The sequence below is a fragment of the Syngnathoides biaculeatus genome, chromosome 15 (genome assembly GCF_019802595.1).
Source record: "Syngnathoides biaculeatus isolate LvHL_M chromosome 15, ASM1980259v1, whole genome shotgun sequence".
Classification (NCBI taxonomy): Eukaryota; Metazoa; Chordata; class Actinopteri; order Syngnathiformes; family Syngnathidae; genus Syngnathoides; species Syngnathoides biaculeatus.
This window is the reverse complement of record NC_084654.1, coordinates 20,128,502-20,146,362: the sequence shown is the minus strand read 5'-3', so window position 1 is coordinate 20,146,362 and position 17,861 is coordinate 20,128,502. Positions and strand designations below refer to the sequence as shown.

The following is a 17,861-nucleotide window of genomic DNA, read 5'->3' as shown; positions in this document are numbered from 1 at the left end:
TAAGTCAAAATAATAACATTTCGAGATACTTGATACTGACAATTATTTTCATTGCATTAATAATGGGATTTCCTTACTCTTATTTGCATTTCACCAGTGTGTTGGTGTGTGTTTTAAAATAGTCATATTAATGGTAATTATGCAAAAAATGATTTGTATCGACTATTGAATTCTCAAGCATTTCAATGAGTGGTGAAACTGGCTTCAGGCGGTGATCAAAACAAAGTGCCGCGGTGGCCTATGACACGATGTACGCGACCCTCTTCAAAACAATTCAGAGCTGCTGGCGGTGTGTCTCTCACCCCCCCCCCCTACACACACACCCAAACCCCATTAAACCCCCCCCCCGTTTCCAGCAGCAGTTCAAAGGAGAGGCTCTCTCCAAACATTATCATATAATTTGGGCCGGCCGCCGGGCTTGTAAATAAGCAATGTCGAGGGCCATTGTGTGGCGGGGGCACCGGTCGGAGACAGGCGTCTTCGCTGTTGCCGGCACGAGACAAAGACAGGAGACAGAGCGTCTAACCTTTTGATTCTTCGTCAGCCCGGGACACATCGCCGGCAATCATGCCCCCCCCCCCCCCCCCCCCCCCACGTCGGGGGGGAGGTGCATAGACTCACCCTCACCCGCAGCCCCGCTTGCAATTGGATTAGTGAATGTCCCAGCACATGTTAGCCTAATTGACATTAAAGTGAAATGGGGAGAACAATGGGCAGCCTAACGAAAGGCCCGCTACCGCCTTTGAAACGGATTTAAACCGTCTGTCACGGCAATTGGCAAGACGGCAAGGAGGGAAAAACAGCTTTAGGGGCTTTGCAAATTGTTGAAAAGTGGCGAGGAAATAGGAAAAAAAAAAAGAATAATAAATAAATATTTTGGGAGAAGTAAATAAGCCAGAGACTGCGTGAAATGAAACCCCTTAACGATACGTCGGAACAAGCCTGCCGTGCAAATGCTCGTAATGTTGTATTAGTTTTCTGATACTTTTTTAAAATTTTAGTCGACCAATAAAGTGAGAATTTACGTTTTTTTTTTTCTTTTCCTGAATCCAAGCACTAGTATCCCATGGTCAAAGTAAACTGGAAGCTATTGATCATCAAGCAGGCACACAATTTCTTGGTTTTTTGATTTGTTCTTTTCTTTCTTAGCATTTATTCGTGTACAGTATACGCTGACTTTATGCCAATATATTGTCGCAGTACAAAGGTAAAAACAAGTTTCTATCTCCAGATATGTCATTTTTTTCAAATCAGAAACGTAGCAAAAACTAACTCCTTTGTGTATTCAATCAAAATTCACCAAATCTGGGGACTCGTGCGACAATATATTTTACTCTTTTTGCACAAAATAATTGGAGATTTTCATTGTAGTATCCTAATATGGGTCTTCTATGATTCATAAAGTGTTGTTCTTTGGGGAGAAACAATGTATATGAGGGTGAGAGAAATAAATATTAAAATTCTTAAAATTCTTTTTTTCATCTTTACTATTTTATCAATAAAAAATGTATACAATCTAATGTACATGATGAAAAGTTGTACAGCTTTTTTTTTCTCCATGTTTAAAATAAGGACTCAATTAATTTTTTAACATGTTGATATAAATATATATATTTATATATTTTGTCAAAATATATGATCATATTATCAAAGGAACAACAACCAAAAAAAAGAGTGAAACAAAAGTACACCTCCGTGTAGAAGTTATAAATAAGGGTCCAAGTGAAATTTTTAAGAAAAGATCTTTTTTTTTTTTTTTTTTTTAGAGAGTTGTTTTTGTCCGAATCCGTAAAGTCCGGTTTTTAGCTGGCGGTTCAGCGGCAGCCGCAGCCCTCCACCACCATTTCCTGGTAGTTTTTCAACACCACCTTATCGTGTTCGTCCAGGTAGAGCATGGAGATGGCGCTGAGCTCCGTGGGCACGCAGCAGGCCTTCGGAATGTTGTTGTTCACAGAGTTCACCAGTGTCTGGACAATGGCGTGGTTGGTGGAGTTGAGGTGGTCCGCCAGCGGGAAGGGGCACTCCCCGTGGCAGTAGTAGGCCTGGTAGCCGGGGGGCGCCACTATCCAGTCGTTCCAGCCCACGTCGCTGAAGTCGACGTAGAGCGCGTGGCGCCGGCAGTTGCGGTTGCGCTTGCGCCCTCGCTGCTTGGGGCTGCGCTTGGTCCGCTTGGTCAACGGGTGACCTTTGCCGTCGTGGCCGAACGTCACCAAGAGGGGGCGCAGCTGGTCCCAGTCCTCGCCGGGCTCCCGGCCGAGCGAGCGGCTGACGCGGACGTGCTCGCCCCGGCGCCGCGGCGTCTTGTCCAGGTGCTGGACCTCCACGGCTAAGCCGTGGTTGGGGCGGCGCTCGCGAGTCCAGCGCAGCACGGCGGGGCTGACGTCGAAGCTCTCCCAGCGAGACGTGTTGTGCCGCACTAGTCGCGTGTCCAGGAGCTGCGTGATGAGTTGACCCGGCCGCGGGGCCTTCAGCACCTCGTACACGTTGATCCGTTGGAGGCCCGCGTTGGCGTTGTCGTCGTCGTCGCCGCCCGCCTCGGCTACCTGCCGTCGGTAGAGGCGCAGTTCGGCCGAGGAGAGCAGCTCGTCCTCGGGAATGCTGCTGAGGTTGAACAGGAAGCGGAAGGGCGCGGCCTCACCGTCATCCAACTCGTGCACTCGCTCCATGTGCTCTGAAAGGCAACCGGAAGAAACATTGTTAGTATTTGATTGGAAAAGTGCAGTACTTACAAGTTTAATTGGTTCTCTGATCCAGTTCATAACACAATTCAGTCAAATCAAATATACCCCATTCAAATGAATTGACTGTGTAAATATCACGTGCAAATTAATCCTCTTCCGTTTATATTTCTGCTGCAAAGCATTTTTTGATTTTATTTATCTTATTTTCCGTCCATACCCCAAGACTCCGATGCTCACAAGGGTGGGAGGGGTGTTGGATTTCGGGTTGCCCGCACAAAAGTCAGGCGGATGTACCGCGGCACCATCAGCGACTTCCTGTTTTATTGTATTATTCCATTAATGTTTCCCAAGTCTCTGGATTTATTGGGCTAATGCGGGACCTCGAGTATCAAATTTCGTGCCATATCATGTAAATCTGCCTTGGTATGACAATTAAATTTCTTCCGTCCTCGAAATGCGGAGCGTGGCTTAGCGAGGGACTCAAACTTGACTCACTAGTCCCCGTGTGACTTTGTAGTATTCAAGAAATGAATGAACACAGTCTCCATTTTTTTTTTCCAGGAAAAAAAAAACAACCAAACAAAAAAATAATAATAATATGGAGGACTTGCTAGTTAATTATACATTTAATAATCCAACGAAATAACAGTAATCCTGCCAATTTGCGGTTTGCTTTTTACAAATAGACCTATTAGTGTTTTGTACAACCTTTATGTCGCTATTATCATAAAAACTCACCTATTTGCATTCATGTGGTCGTTTTGAAACTCCATAGTGCCACGTGATGGTGTCAAAGTAGTCCACTAGGAGCAAGGAATTATGTTGAAGTGAAATATCTCGACTGAGAGACAAGCAATGAGAACCTGAGACTTTGCGGAGGAAGTAATCGAATCTCAGCTCCGTGTGTGCACTTAATGCATTTAAACAGAAAATCAAATCATCTTTAAGCCACTTATTAAGGGTAATGTTAGAAAATGTGTTCAAAATGATATTCAACTTTTTGGGGGGAATCCGTTAATCTTTCCAGGGCCCGGTCCCAACGGAGACGTCTTTTAAAGTTGTTCTGTTGTTGCTAAAAGTTTAGGAAGTAACAGAACCTCATCTGTCAGTCATTAACTAACATTAACCACTGCAAACAGGAAGGGGCTCAGACCGGATCCCTGATGCAGTCCCACCTCCACTTTAAATTCTTCCGACACACCTACGGCAATTCTCACCGCTGTTCTGCTGTCCTCATACATGTCCTGTACTAGTCCTCTACTAATATTTCTCCGCCACACCAGACTTGTGCATGCAGTACCACAGTTCCTCCCTTGGTACTCTGTCATTGGCTTTCTCTAGACCCACAAAGACACAACGTAGCTCCTTCTGATCTTCTCTGTACTTTTCCACGAGCATCCTCAAGGCAAATAATGCATCTGTGGTACTCTTTCTAGGCATGAAACCATACTGTTGCTCGCAAATACTTACTTCTGACCTGAGTCTAGCCAATACTACTCTTTCCCATAACTTCATTGTGAGGCTCATCATCTTTATTCCCATGTAGTTTCCACAGTTCTGAACATTGCCATTGTTTTTCAAAATGGGAACTAGTACACTTTGCCTCAATTCTTCTGGTATCTTCTCTCCTGCTAGTATTCTATTGAATAAGTTGGTCAAAAACTCCGCAGCGACCTCTCCAAATTGCTTCCACTGGTATGTCACTTGTCTGTCAGCCTCTTCAATCCACAGTCATTTGTTGTACAGTTGTACGTTATAAAAATGACTGACAACAGAAAAACAGGAAGTGGCTGATGTGCGCTAACTTTCTACGATGAAGGTTTAAGAAATAAACCGGAACTTGCTTGAAAAATCACGACGTTAGCTTTGCTAATGTTCCACTCCAGACCGCTAGGTGGCGGTAATAAGCTGTGTAAGTGGTTGGCAACTACCAAAGAAGAAAAATCAATGTCGTATTTTCCATTACAAAGTGATCGAGAATCGCCACGAACGTACCCTTCGCCCTATTTTTAATATCAGCTTTTCAAATTCTACATCTCAACGAATCAAAAGCACCTCAAATTTAATTATTGGCGAAATTGCGTTCCGGTCTTGGTCACCAGAATGAATTAAAAGTCCTCAATCGGATCTCTGTTTTCCCGCATCCCGTGGACTCATTCACCTTTCTCGGAGCGGCGAAAACACGCGTCCAAGGGGAGGGTGGTGATTAGCGTACCGCAACTACGGTATAAACACAGTGGAGGCTCCCTGTTCCGCGCTCGCGATGCAGATTTCTAGCGAGATGGCCATTGTTGAGGCGGGGCTGGGGGTGGAGGAATGTTGTCTACTATTTTCCTGCTCAATCCCACCCCTGTTATTTCACACCCGACCCTAATCTTGCCCAGGTGGTTCTCATTATTAAAACCCGCTGCGGTTCTGATGAGCGCCGCGCAGCCGTTTTGGTAGCCCGAGATACATTCATCAATTTATTGATTGTTTTTTTTTTATATGTGCGTGTATATATTATTCGATGCAAGCCAGCTGAGTCAAACGTTCGCGGTGGACGGATGAAAATGTAAAACGTCAAGCGACTCGCACAATGACTGAGACCCGAAACTCCCACTCAAAAGAGCTCCAAGCGTATGATTAACATAGTTTAGCTCCTTGGGGGAAAGAAAAAAATAAAAAAAAATTAAAAAAAATTGGAAGGTTATATTCTTGTACCGGGCAGTAGAATCTCTTCTTACATACTGTATGTCGTACTTACACATACAGTACATTGTATCACATGTACAGCTACTTGTACCTGACGACCAAGAAGTCCGTTCAACTCGGAATTCAATTTCTTTTTAAACTAAACATCATGTTTACCCGACTGTTCATTTTCTGTATAGTTATACTAATAAACAGGTGTCAAACTCAAGGCCCGGGGGCCAGATCTGGCCCGCCACGTGATTTTATGTGGCCCGCGAAGCCAAATCTAGAGTGTCAATTTCCATGATTCTTGTAAAAAAAAAAAAAATCACAATATGGTCAAAAGGGAACCTCCAGTCTGATGGGCGGCTGTAATGGGACTTATAAAGTGGGGGCCCACTGCAACACATGATAGCTAAGCAACGAGCTAACCAAGCAACCGACTAACAAACCAACTGAATGACTATCCAAACTCACAAACTCACGGACTGATTTATTGGGTAACCAACTGAATGACTAAATACTAACTCACTGACAGACTGACTTACCGACTGACAAAGTCAACAACTTGGGAACTGATTGACTGGCCGGATACCAGACTTAGTGACTCGGGGACTGATTAAATATTTGATGACTGCCCGACAAACTCAGCAACTAAGTGACCACCTAGCAAACAAACTACATGACTAACTACCTAAATAATGAACTGACTAAGAAACCCATCAACTGCCACGGCAATTTTTTTTTTTTTTATCACCTGGTGGGTCTAGTACACAGGTGTCAAAGTCAAGGCCCGGGGCCCAGATCCGGCCCGCCGCATGATTTTATGTGGCCCGCGAAGGCAACTCATGAACGTCAACTTCCGTGATTCTTGTTCAAATCTGTACCAAAATGTCATATTGTTATACATCATAAATGACAGAGTTGCGATATTACAAGCATTTTTGCGGTACCAAACATGAATAGTTGAAAAAAAATTATCCTTGATTTCTGATTCCAAAATAAATTGATGATGTAAATATTATGAGATGGTTACATATTTTTGTTCCACAGTCATAACGGCCCTCTAAGGGAAACCGGAACAACAATGTGGCCCCTGAGAAAAATGAATTTGACACCCCTGTACGAATAGTTGAGTACGTGATTTATTTGCGCAGAAATTAGCATACCTTTTGATAGAGTAGCTCATTATCTGTGTCCATATTTAAGAAGTGGCTCACAACTTCAAAGCTCATTTTATCATAAATTTATAATAAATATGTGACCTTTTTAAGATGCTGGAACCTTTAAAATAGAAATCGAAAATCAGATTCTATAGACGACCGTGCAAGACTTTATAAGTGCTCAATTATCGCTCAATTTTCCACGTACATGACAAATCTTGTCAAATTCCAATGAAAAGCAATTTTTTTTCAATTGGTGATAAATAAAAGGGGGAACCTTTTATTTATCAACCAAATATGGATTGTATCTCCTTAATAAACTCAAGTGCTCATCAAGTTAACTTCATCATTCACTGCATTGTATATGTATACAAATTCGCAAGTATACAGAATAAATTAAATAAATTTGGCCTTTATGTATTTAAAAAGTATACCAACATTTTTTTCTGCAGTGGTACTTTATCTTTTCATCAATTTTAGGCGGCCGGCGCTTCAAAAAACAATATTTTATACTTATATGTTGAGGTTTATTTATTCATACATGACCTTTTTACGTTAATTGAACTTCAAACAGTCGGTTAAGATTTGTCCGTGTCCAATGAAAAGCAGACATTTTTTACTTTTATTGGAAAAAAAATGACAAATCTGACAGTTTTTTACCTGATAAAGTAAAATGTAAAAAAATGTTCAACAACAACAAAAAAATGTATTCAACTAAAGATACGCATGCTTTGAACTTACTTTCTATAAATAGACCAGAGGCCTGCCCTAGACAAGGAGATTCATATTTTTGATACATAATTTACCTCCTACACTTCCATGTACAAATTTATGAATTCATAGATGAGCAGGTAGACCAGGGGTGTCAAACTCATTTTTGTCGCGGGGCACATTGTACTTGGGGTTTCCCTCAAAATGGCCGCTAGGGCTGCGAAACGCTAAAAATCTTTAACCGCGTCATCATATTTACACATGAAATTTATGAACTAGTTTTGGAATCAGACATCAAGGGTAATGGGTTTTTCCGACTACAGTAGAGCCTCGGTTCTCGACCACAATCCGTTGTAGAAGGCGGTTCAAAAACCGAATCATCCGCCGAGCGAGTTTTATTTCCGTTTTTTTCCGGGGGTTCATTTGAATTTACAAGAACAAAGTGCGTTGTGGGTGGGTCAGCTGGTCGGGCCGCGCGTGTTCTGATATTTCCGGGTTTGGTTGGGGGCGTTCGAGTACCGATTTTCGTTCGAAAACAGAAGCAAAAAAAAGATCTCGAAATTCTTGTTTGAAAACGGGGACGTTCGAGAACCGACGCTGTACTGTATTGTTGTTTGGTAACACAAAAATGCTTGTAATATCATTTATGATAGGACAATTTGAAATTTTTGTCCAGAGTTGAACAAAACACAAAACAAAACATGAAATCGTGGAAGTTGATACACATGATTTGCCTCCGCGGGCCATGTAAAATCATGCAGTGGGCCGAATCTGGCCCCCGGGCCTCAAGTTTGACACCTGTGAGGTAGACTTATCCAATCGACGCGCAACGAAAAGCACATTTTAGGAGGCAGCGAAGCACACCTTCAACCGACAATCTTGCACGACGTACATATTATATATTATATATTTAAACGCTGATTGTTTGACTTGTTTATTTTATTTTTTTTGCCCACCAACTTTCAAGCGAGTTTCACAGGACCGAAAAGGGACGTTTCCAAATGCAAATTGTGTCTCTCTCCCCCCTCACACACAGACTCCGGTTCAGTGACCCTTGAAGATTTTACCCGACCGGTTTCAGGCTTTCCAACCGCAGTTTTACCTCCAGCAGATCAGTCGACCGCAGGTTCCTTCAACATGAATCGAAATCCGCCGGGCCGGGTCAGCGCAACGACGTCCCGCCCACCTTCCCACCCCCGCGTCGCGCTCCACTCTGAGGCACTTTTTTCCATCCTTCGGCTCTCGGGCACCCACATTGTTAGCAGTGGCCATCTTTATTTAGAACGCGGCAGAGTAGCATTAAAGATAATTGCACGTTAAAGAATGTCTTTTTTTTTTTTTTTTTTTTTGGGTCCAAAAAAGCCCATCTCCACATAAACTGGAGAGTCGCGATCCAGTTTTCCGAGTTGCTCCCTGCAGGATGTGGTCGGACGTAGACGTCGGTAATATGAATGTATGCTTTTTTTTTTTTTTGCTTTTTTTTTTTGGTTTTCTGAAGATGTTAACCAAACACTTTAGTCCAATGAGGCTCTTAAAAGTTTTTTTTTTTTTTTCAAGCAAATTTTGCTCATCTGGCAGCGTTTAGCGACTTTCACATTAAAATCTGGTGTGAAGCCAAAATCACTTACATCCAATTGAAAAAATTATATATTTAAAAAAAAATTACTGGTATGTGTGCAAGCGGAAATATTTGACCTCAAAGTTTCATGATTTTACTACATTCTCATGATGAAATTATTTTAATGATGTAAAACAGGATATGAACTATTTAAAATGGACTGAACCTTAACAGGTGGATCAGCTGGTAAAGCGTCGGCCTCGCAGTTCTGAGGACACGGGTTCGATCCCGGCCCCGCCTGCGTGGTGTTCGCATGGTCTCCCCCATGCCCGCGTGGGTTTCCTCCCGCATCCCAAAAAAAAATGCGACATTAATTCCACACTCTAAATTGCCCCGAGGTGTGATTGTGAATGCGACTGTTGTTCCTCTCCATGTGCCCTGCGACCGGTTGAGGGTGTACCCTGCCTCCTCCCCGTTGACAGCTGGGATAGGCTCCGGCACGCCCCCCCGACCCTTGTGAGGATAAGCGGCTAAGAAAATGGATGGATGGATGGATGGAATACAAAACGGGAACTATAATTTCTTTTGTGGCAACTGGAAAAGAATAAATTCAATAATTGAAAGAGAGGATAAGCGGTGAAGAAAATGGATGGATGGATGGATGGATGGATGGATGGATGGATAGTACCATTAAGATTCTCAAATAAGCAAAACAATGTAAACAACTGAACATTTTTTTAAATGTAGTTTTAGGCCTCCACAGGGGTCAAACTTCAAGGCCTGGGGGCCAGATCTGGCCCGCCGCATGATTTTACGTGGCCCGCAACGCCAAATCCAGAGTGTCAATTTCCATGATTCTCGTAAAAATCTGTACCAAAATTTCAAATTGTCGTATATCGTGAATGACAAAGGTGACATATTACATTATTATTATTACATTATTATTTTTGTGTCACCAAACATGAAAAGTTGAAAAACACACATTACCCTTGATTTCGGATTCCAAAACGAGTTCATAAATTGATGATGTAAATATGATGAGATGGTGAAATATTTTTGTTCCACAGTCATAACAACCGGAACAACAATGTGGCCTGTGAGAAAAATGACTTTGACACCCCTGCTCTAAATTGTCCCGAGGTGCGATTGTGAGTGCGGCTCTTTGTCTCTATGTGCCCTGCGATTGGCTGGGAACCAGTTCGGAGGGTACCCCGCCTCCCGCCCGTTGACAGCTGGGATAGGCTCCGGCGCGCCCCGCGACCCTTGTGAGGATAAGCGACAAAGAAAATGGATGGATACTACCATTAAAATTCTCCAATAAATAAAAGATTCTCAAATAAGCAAAATAATGCAATCAATTTAACAACAAATGAAAAGTTTTAGGCCTTCACAGGTGTCAGACTCAAGGCCCGGGGGCCAGATCCGGCCCGCCGCATGGTTTTATGTGGCCCGCAACGCCAAATCAAGAGTGTCAATTTCCATGATTCTCGTAACATCTGGACCAAAATTTAAAATTGTCATACATCATGAATGAGAAAAGTTGAGAAATTACAAGCATTTTTGTGTCACCAAACGTGAAAAGTTGAAAAACACACATTACCCTTGATATCTGATTCCAAAAATGAGTTCATAAATTGATGATGTAAATATGATGAGATGATGAAATATTTTAGCACCACAGCCATAACGACCCTCTGAGGGAAAGGGGAACAACAATGTGGCCTGCGAGAAAATTGACTTTGACACCCCTGCCCTGAATTGTCCCTAGGTGCGATTGTGAGTGCGGCTCTTTGTCTCCATGTGCCCTGCGATTGGCTGGCGACCAGTTCGGGGTGTACCCCGCCTCCCGCCCGTTGACAGCTGGGCTCGGCTCCAGCGCTCCCCGCGACCCTCGTGAGGATAAGCGGCCAAGAAAACGGATGGCTGCAAGCACCTTTTTGTTTTGGAAAAAGTAAGAAGAAACAAAATGCAGCATTTGGAGATTTTTGGGAAAAAAAGATTGAGCAACTTTTTTGCAAAATGATACAGATCCCCAAATTTTGGACGTAGATATGAAAGATGAGGCAGAGGCTATTTCCTCCGAAGCTGGAAGGCTGCTTGTCTGCTGGGTGCGGTTAGCCATGGAAAGCGCTTAATATGAAGTTATGCTTTTTTTCCCCCTCCGGCTACTGACCAAACACTTAAGTCCAGCGAGGCTCTTGAGAGTTTTTTTCGCAGCTCGTCAAGGCAGCGTTTGGTGACCGCTTCCCAAAAATTTGTAGTTAATAGTGAGATGGGTCAAGTTTTCATTACTCCTTTTAATATTTTGAGGGAATCCAACAATCTCCACTTCCAATCATTTTTCCGTCCTTACCTTCATGGTGGAAGCCCCTCACGGTGTTGGCCCGGCTGGCCGACTTTTCCGGGTACTCGAAGGCGAATTCGCCGCCGCCGCCGGACTCGTCTCCCTCCCCGGACTGCAGCCGGTACAGGTCCAGCATGTAGCGCGGCACGCCGGCCGAACGGCTGGGCCGGGGCCGCCTCTTGAGGCCGAACATGTGCAGCAGGGTGGCCTCGAAGTCCCGCAGCAGTTCATGGCTCCGGGCGTCCGAACGACCCTGCAGGCCCGGCACTTTCTTTTTCCCTTCTTCAGGTATCAGACTGGCATGGTTGCTCTCTCCCAGCAGGACTTGGCATATGAAAAGGACCATCAGCATTCGATTACCAGGAATCATGATGTCTCTGATTGGGACACAGGTCACAAGAATGGAAATTGAACTTTTGACACACACCCGGAGACGAGATTTCATAACCGGCCCGCGAATTGCACTTAATGATCCGGTCTGGCGTGTTGACAGGAAAGAAGACCCTCTCAGATCACTTGCATGTGGTCTTTGGTGACACACTTCAAACCGGAGACCAAATTGGACGGGCATGCAGTCCGCCTCAACGTTCTGATACACTCACAAAAGCATTATTTCGAAAATATTTGATCCTATAGATGAAAAACTGAATTTGATGGATCACCTTCCTTTCCCCTCCATTTGAGGCTAAATAAGCTAAGACCGAGGGCCAGTTTTCAAACTGGAAATGGGATTTTATCCGCGCTTTAAAAGTCACATGCCAGTCACTTACCGACAGAAAATAAAGCATGGGAAAACAGTCCATGTTTGTTGGGAGCAGGCCGCGGACACGTTCTTCCAGGAAATGTTAGGTGGCGTTGGGCGGCTGCGGGAGAACGTAGGAGTGAGCCTGTTCCTGGAAAAGACACATACAAAGCATTGATGAACATCATTAGAAGATTGCAAACACGATTTGTCTCAATTTTTGTGTGTGTGTGTGTGTGTCTGTGTGTGTGTGAAAATGCAGAGATAAAAACTTTCCAATTTGTGACACATTTTTGGTGTTACTGTTCCTGCTTAGCGCTGACCCAACTGCGAATGATATTGAGCTAATGATGACCTGCACGTCGCTAAAAAGCAAACAATTTGAACAAATCTCATCTGCACCTGATGCTTAAAGATAGAGGTTGTTGACTTCCAGGAAGTACGCCACAACTGGTACTAGGAAGTACTTCAAAACTGAGTCATAGGCCTGTTCCAGCAGAAAATAGGCCAAGCGGCTTTACATGATCGTGAAATGGAGAGATAAAATGATCCTGTTTTGTACAAGGTTGTGAGCAGGTTCCTGTTCCGGCAAGACGCCAATATTCTTCTTCTTTCGGTTTGTCCCTCACAACATTCATAAACCTGTTCTTCGGTCTTCCTCTCGCTCTCTCTTCCTTGAGAGCTCCATCCTCAGCACCCTTCTACCAATATATTCAACTCTCTCACATCTGGACATGTCCAAACCATCCAAGTCTGCCCTCTCGAACCTCGTCTCCAAAAAACCCAAACTTTGGCTACCCCTCTGATGATCTCATATCTAATCCTATCTGACCTGCTCAGTCCAAGCTAGAACCTCAACATCTTCATTTCTGCCACCTCCAGTTCTGGTTCCTGTTGTCTCTTCAGTACCACCGTCTCTAATCTGAAGATCATGTCTGCCCTCACCACTGTTTTATAAACTTTGCCCTTCCCGTCACATAGAACACCAGACACCCTCTGCCAACTGTTCTAACCCGCTTGGACCTGTTTCTTCACTTCCTTACCACACTCACCATCGGTCTGGATTGTTGACCCAAAGTATTTGAAGTCGTCCACCCTTGCGACCTCTTTAGTTTATTTTCATTTAGTTATTTTTAAATCAAAACAAGATTCGAGTTGTTCCAGATAAGCACATCCAACCTTCTAAGCTCTTCCAGACCAGGAACATACGGTACACTAATCCACTGATCAGCAAAGTTTGGTTTCCTTCAGTGCAGAGTTTCATTTCCTTTCAACAACTGATCCATTCTGTACAGAAACGGTACGATACCAAAACCGCTGGACTTGTCGGCGCCCTACGGAGAATTGTCACCTCGGCAATACGGAAATCAGCCTTTTGCCGGAACAAATCGCTTCTATTTTCCACCGTTTCTCGCCGGTGCCATGCTGCGCTGTTTCCAAAAGTTAGCATAGCGTCGGTCGGCGGCACGATCGTTCTAAGTTGGAACTTCAACGCGCAGCTCCAGGCGAGGTCTTTAATCAAAAGCGCGACACTTCTCGGAACAGGGCCTCTCTCCGAGAGAAAGCGTGAAAACAAATCCGCTCCGGTATTAATAGACTTGTCAAGTGAGGCAACACGCGTGAAATTATGTCGTAAGGTGGAATACTCGTCTTGATTTATTACACATAACACTGTCTGGCACCGAGGAGAAAAGCAGTGTTGGCTTGGGTGTGTTTCTCTCTTTTTTTTTTTTTTTTTTCTTGGTCATTAAACGCACCGCAGTGTTGAATCACAATCGTAAAAGTGTTTATTAAGTTTACGCTCGAGAGTGACGTCGGTGTTCGGTCATCATTTTGGACGCCGAAGCCATAGAAAGTGTTTGAAGCGGCGGATGAGCGTTGTTATCGGAGTCTGAAACTTAAAAAAAGATTAATGTTCATGCTTTGGAGCTAATTTTGCCCCGTTCTTGTTCTTGCACAAAACTGGCGGCCAATTATACAAAAAATAAAATGCTGAAAGCAAATCGTCTGCATGAAAATGAGCACTTGATTGTTTTTTAAAGTGCATAGTTTATCGAGTTTAAAAAAACGTAGATGGATGAAAATCTCATGTATGTTTTTAAGCTTTGTGATTGACAGCATTCAGTGTTATGTCGACTTACAAGTCCCCCAAGTTTGGTTTTTCAAGACTTGTCATTTGGTGGATTTAAAATGGCATTTTTTTCGTGGGCGGTTAATGTTGTCAGTAAAAATTGAATTCACACCCTCATTGTCGCCGATCAAATTTTAGCCAAATGAGGAGCATCGACAGATGAACCGGCCATATTTGTGATGTCACTAAATAGGCCACACCCCTTCATAGGGCCACAAGTTTGTTTTTCTAACTTCCGGCTTGTCCCTCATGGACAGTACTCACGGTTTATGTCATGCCATGTCGTTATCTGAGCCGCTTATCCTCACAAGGGTTGCAGGAAAGCGAGAGCCTATCCCGGCTAGCTTCGGGCAAAAGGCGGATTACACGCGGAACTGGTCGCCGGGCGGATATCGACGCCATCACAGAGTGGGAATCGATCCCACGCTGCCCGCGCCAAAGGCAGGCGTGTGTACCACTACACCATTAGTGTAGTTTTCTGTGCTTTTTGTAGGATTCAACGGAATCGTTTAAACGGGGGATATTGCGCGAATGACGTTACGAGCTTGGTCACCGAACCGATGAACCTCATTAAGTCAAGGGTACCGCTGGTACATTCGAGGATACTTTTTTTAAAATTATTTTTCATTTGACTTTGACCCGCGATTGAACCCCTGCGCTCGCTCGGTCCCGACACGCAATCCCTCACCCGCGCACGGACGGGAAATCGGCGGCTAATGCACGACTGGACTCGAGTGAGCGAGGACGGCCCGGACCACGATCGGGTCGGTTTACCCGCCGAGTGTGTGCGTGGACATCGGTGTCGAGAGAGAGAGACGGAGACCTCTCCCATCATTAAAGGAATTGAAAACATCGCGACCACAACTAAACATCTTGTAACTGTTAGCAAAGTCATGACGCAAGATCATCAGGTGCTCGGGCTCCTATGACGTTTTATTGACGATTTTCATAGTGCAATTATTATCATGAATATGAGATCAGCGCAGCAGGCCCAGGGGAAGACATTTTGCAACAACAAAAAAAACACAAGAGCAGGGGCGCAATCGGGACCCCCACCCGGGGGGGGGGGGGGGGGGGGCTTCCTGAAGCCGAGATAACGCGTTTGTTGAGGAATTTGATTCGCAAGGGGTTGGGTCGGTGAGTGCAAACCGACCAATCGGAAGCCAGCCATTTTTTTTATCGTTTCAGTTGTCCCCTGATTGGTTTCCAGTCACGGGAGCAGAGGCGGCTCGCGACGGCCCGCGGATATCGGATGCTTCTGCTGTGGTCCGATCGAGCTAGCGGGTCGCTTGGTCGTTTTTTTTTTTTTTTTTTTTGCTATTTTATTTTAATGGCAACTTGACATCAAAGGAGAAAATGTTTTTAAGTTTTCACATCAAAGGGAAATATCAAAGGCTTTGATGTGGTTGTTTATTGGTTTGCTGCTTTTTTGCCTTGCAGATCGCAGCCAACGAAGCAAAAGTTGATTGATTTTAGACGCTCAAGCAATGTTCAATCATATTTCATGACTATGACACAATTGATTGATTGATTTGATTGGCTGAAGTCACGAGTGAAACTTCGGGGGAAAAAATGCACCGAGTTTGCCTCGCTGGGGCCATTTTGGTTTTTGGGCTGTTCTATATTTGTGAAAAAAAAAATATATATATATATATGACAACCCTGCTCTAAAACTACAAAATAAGATGGATTGCATAACACGGAATTGCAGAGGCGATAACTAAAAATGCCCCCCCCCCCCAAAAAAGCAATTCTAGTAGCAATAACAGGCTAGCAGAAATGGAAGGGAATAATTCTTTAAAAAAAAGAAAAATAAAAAACTTCATGTTTTTATTTTCAATAATTGAAAAAAAAATCAAAATAATTTTATTTTGCCACTTTGAAAAAAACCCTATAATTAGAAAACAAAGAATTACAAAATGCTCAACAATATATTACTCCTAAATTCAGGAAAAATAATGTTTTATGCCTTAATACTCAGGTATTTTTGAACAAAGACAAAAAAAGGAATGTAGAAAACTTTAAAAAAAATATACTGCTAGACTTAAGATTGAAAAGAATACTCATCAATACTTTTACAATAAAAAACAAAACACCCCACAAAGCAATAAGTAGTCCTTATTTGATCAATACTGGACCGATCCATCACTAAACGTTCAGGTTCACCCCACGCTGATCTTATTATAACTTACACGTCATCTTATACGCGTGCGTGGGTGCCATTTGTCCTCTTCCACTCAAAATGAGACATTTTAGACACAAACTCACGCGACAAGCCTCCTTAAATGCATCCACGTTTTGTGACGTAATAATTAGTGTTGCTGACAAAAGGGCAGATGTTCGGCAACATCTTAAGCCGCGTGGACGGGTTATGTGAACGATTAATGACGCACATAAATCCGTGCATCAAAATAAATAAATACATGAAAAATAAAGTGGATGAGTTCGTTCGTCATGTGAAACAGCAGAGTAACGTCACAATCACATGTTGTCATATGGAGCGTTCACTTTTAAGTTAAATTTGACCACCGTTTTGTATTTACGTCAATCTTAAAAAGGCAAACAACCCAAAAAAAAAAAAAACGCAACAGGTTGGTGAGGTCAGTGAACGCCTCACCGCGGCGGACGCGTCAGCGCAGGAGCGAAACTCACCATCAGTAGAGGTCCAGGTCCAAAACCAGTTCAGCACCAAGAGACGGACGTGATACAGTAATAAAGTCCAGCAAGATACGCTAAGGTCGTAAAAAGAGAGCCTGGATGGGTGTGGGGGGGGGGGGGGTGAATCGGCGTCTTCGGGGGCTCAATAAATCCCTTCCGAGGTGGCTCCGAACGAGCGGCGAGCGCGGAGCTCCGAAGCGGGTCAGCCGGCGCCGCTCCTCGGCTGAAGGGGACTGACGCGGGGTGGGACGGGAACGCGGAGACGACGAGGGCGGTGCGCGGCGGGGACGTGTCCGAAATGAGCCAGCATCCGAGGCCACGAGCACGTTTTATGTGTCCGCCCAATTTCAAGATGCCTGCCCCTCCTTCTCCCCCCTTTTTTCTTCCATACTGCCTCCCTCCTACGTTCGCAACCCCCACCTCCTCCCTCATCTGTCTCGAACACCTTGAATAAACCCCCCCCCCCCCCGCCCCAGAATGACAGGTGTCAAACTGGTGGTCCGGGGGCCAGATCCGGCCCACCACATTATTTTACATGGCCCACGAAAGCAACTCATCCTTCATGTATCTTAATGACAAATTATTAACAAATTAATGAACGGATTAAAAACAATGAATAACAAATTAACTCGGAATGCTGTTGAGAAAATTGCAAGATAATTTTTTGGTTTTTTGTTTTTCAATATTAGTTGGGGAAAAAAAAAAACATTTCAAAATATTTCAAAACTAGCTGTCCGATCAATTTGTTGTGTGTATGTATAATTGTACAAATTCAAAATGTACTTATACGGGCTCATGGTCATAGCAGCTTTCTGACTTTTTCATCACATTAAAAAAAGTGCTTGACACCCCTGCCACAAGTGAACAGCAACACCCTTCAAATTTTTTTGCAAATATCATATTCGGCGGAGCAACTGCTTTGCGCACAGGTGTCAAACACAAGGCCCCGGGGCCATAACCGGCCCGCCACATGATTTAACGTGGCCCACGAAGCCAAATCGAGAGTGTCAATTTCCATGATTCTTGTAAAAAAATCTGTACCAAAATTATTTTAACCCTCTCTGGACCAAATAAAATTTTGCACAGAGAAAAAAATCTGATACTTTCAGAAAATGATACTCTGGACTTAAATTTTTTTTTCGATAATATTAAACTTGTTGCAAATGTACAACCCCTGCTCGGAAAGGGTTTTAAATGGTT

At 43.8% G+C, this 17,861-nt stretch overlaps 1 protein-coding gene across 4 annotated transcripts; it reads right to left on the bottom strand.

Moving 5' to 3' along the window:
* Positions 1-588: 588 nt before the first annotated feature.
* bmp4 (bone morphogenetic protein 4) lies at positions 589-16,941 on the bottom strand. 4 transcript variants are annotated; one of them, XM_061844301.1, is made up of 4 exons: positions 16,656-16,941; positions 11,901-12,023; positions 11,140-11,507; positions 589-2,671 (listed from the first exon to the last, which is right to left on the bottom strand). In XM_061844301.1, the coding sequence occupies exons 3-4, from the start codon at positions 11,498-11,500 to the stop codon at positions 1,815-1,817; spliced, it is 1,218 nt and encodes a 405-aa protein (XP_061700285.1). In that variant the 5' UTR covers positions 11,501-11,507; positions 11,901-12,023; positions 16,656-16,941; the 3' UTR covers positions 589-1,814. The 4 variants fall into 4 exon arrangements, with proteins under 4 accessions (XP_061700285.1, XP_061700286.1, XP_061700283.1 ...); XM_061844302.1 differs by lacking the exon at positions 16,656-16,941 and adding an exon at positions 16,196-16,320; XM_061844299.1 differs by having other exon boundaries at positions 11,140-12,023.
* Positions 16,942-17,861: the final 920 nt, after the last annotated feature.

What these genes read in the sequence shown, in the direction of transcription:
- bmp4 (XM_061844299.1), bottom strand. Translation starts at nt 11,701, where the DNA reads ATGCCCGTCCAATTTGGTCTCCGGTTTGAAGTGTGTCACCAAAGACCA. An exon ending in GAGGGGCTTCCACCATGAAG is followed by an intron (nt 2,672 to 11,139) that starts GTAAGGACGGAA and finishes GTTGCCTTTCAG; the next exon opens with AGCACATGGAGCGAGTGCAC.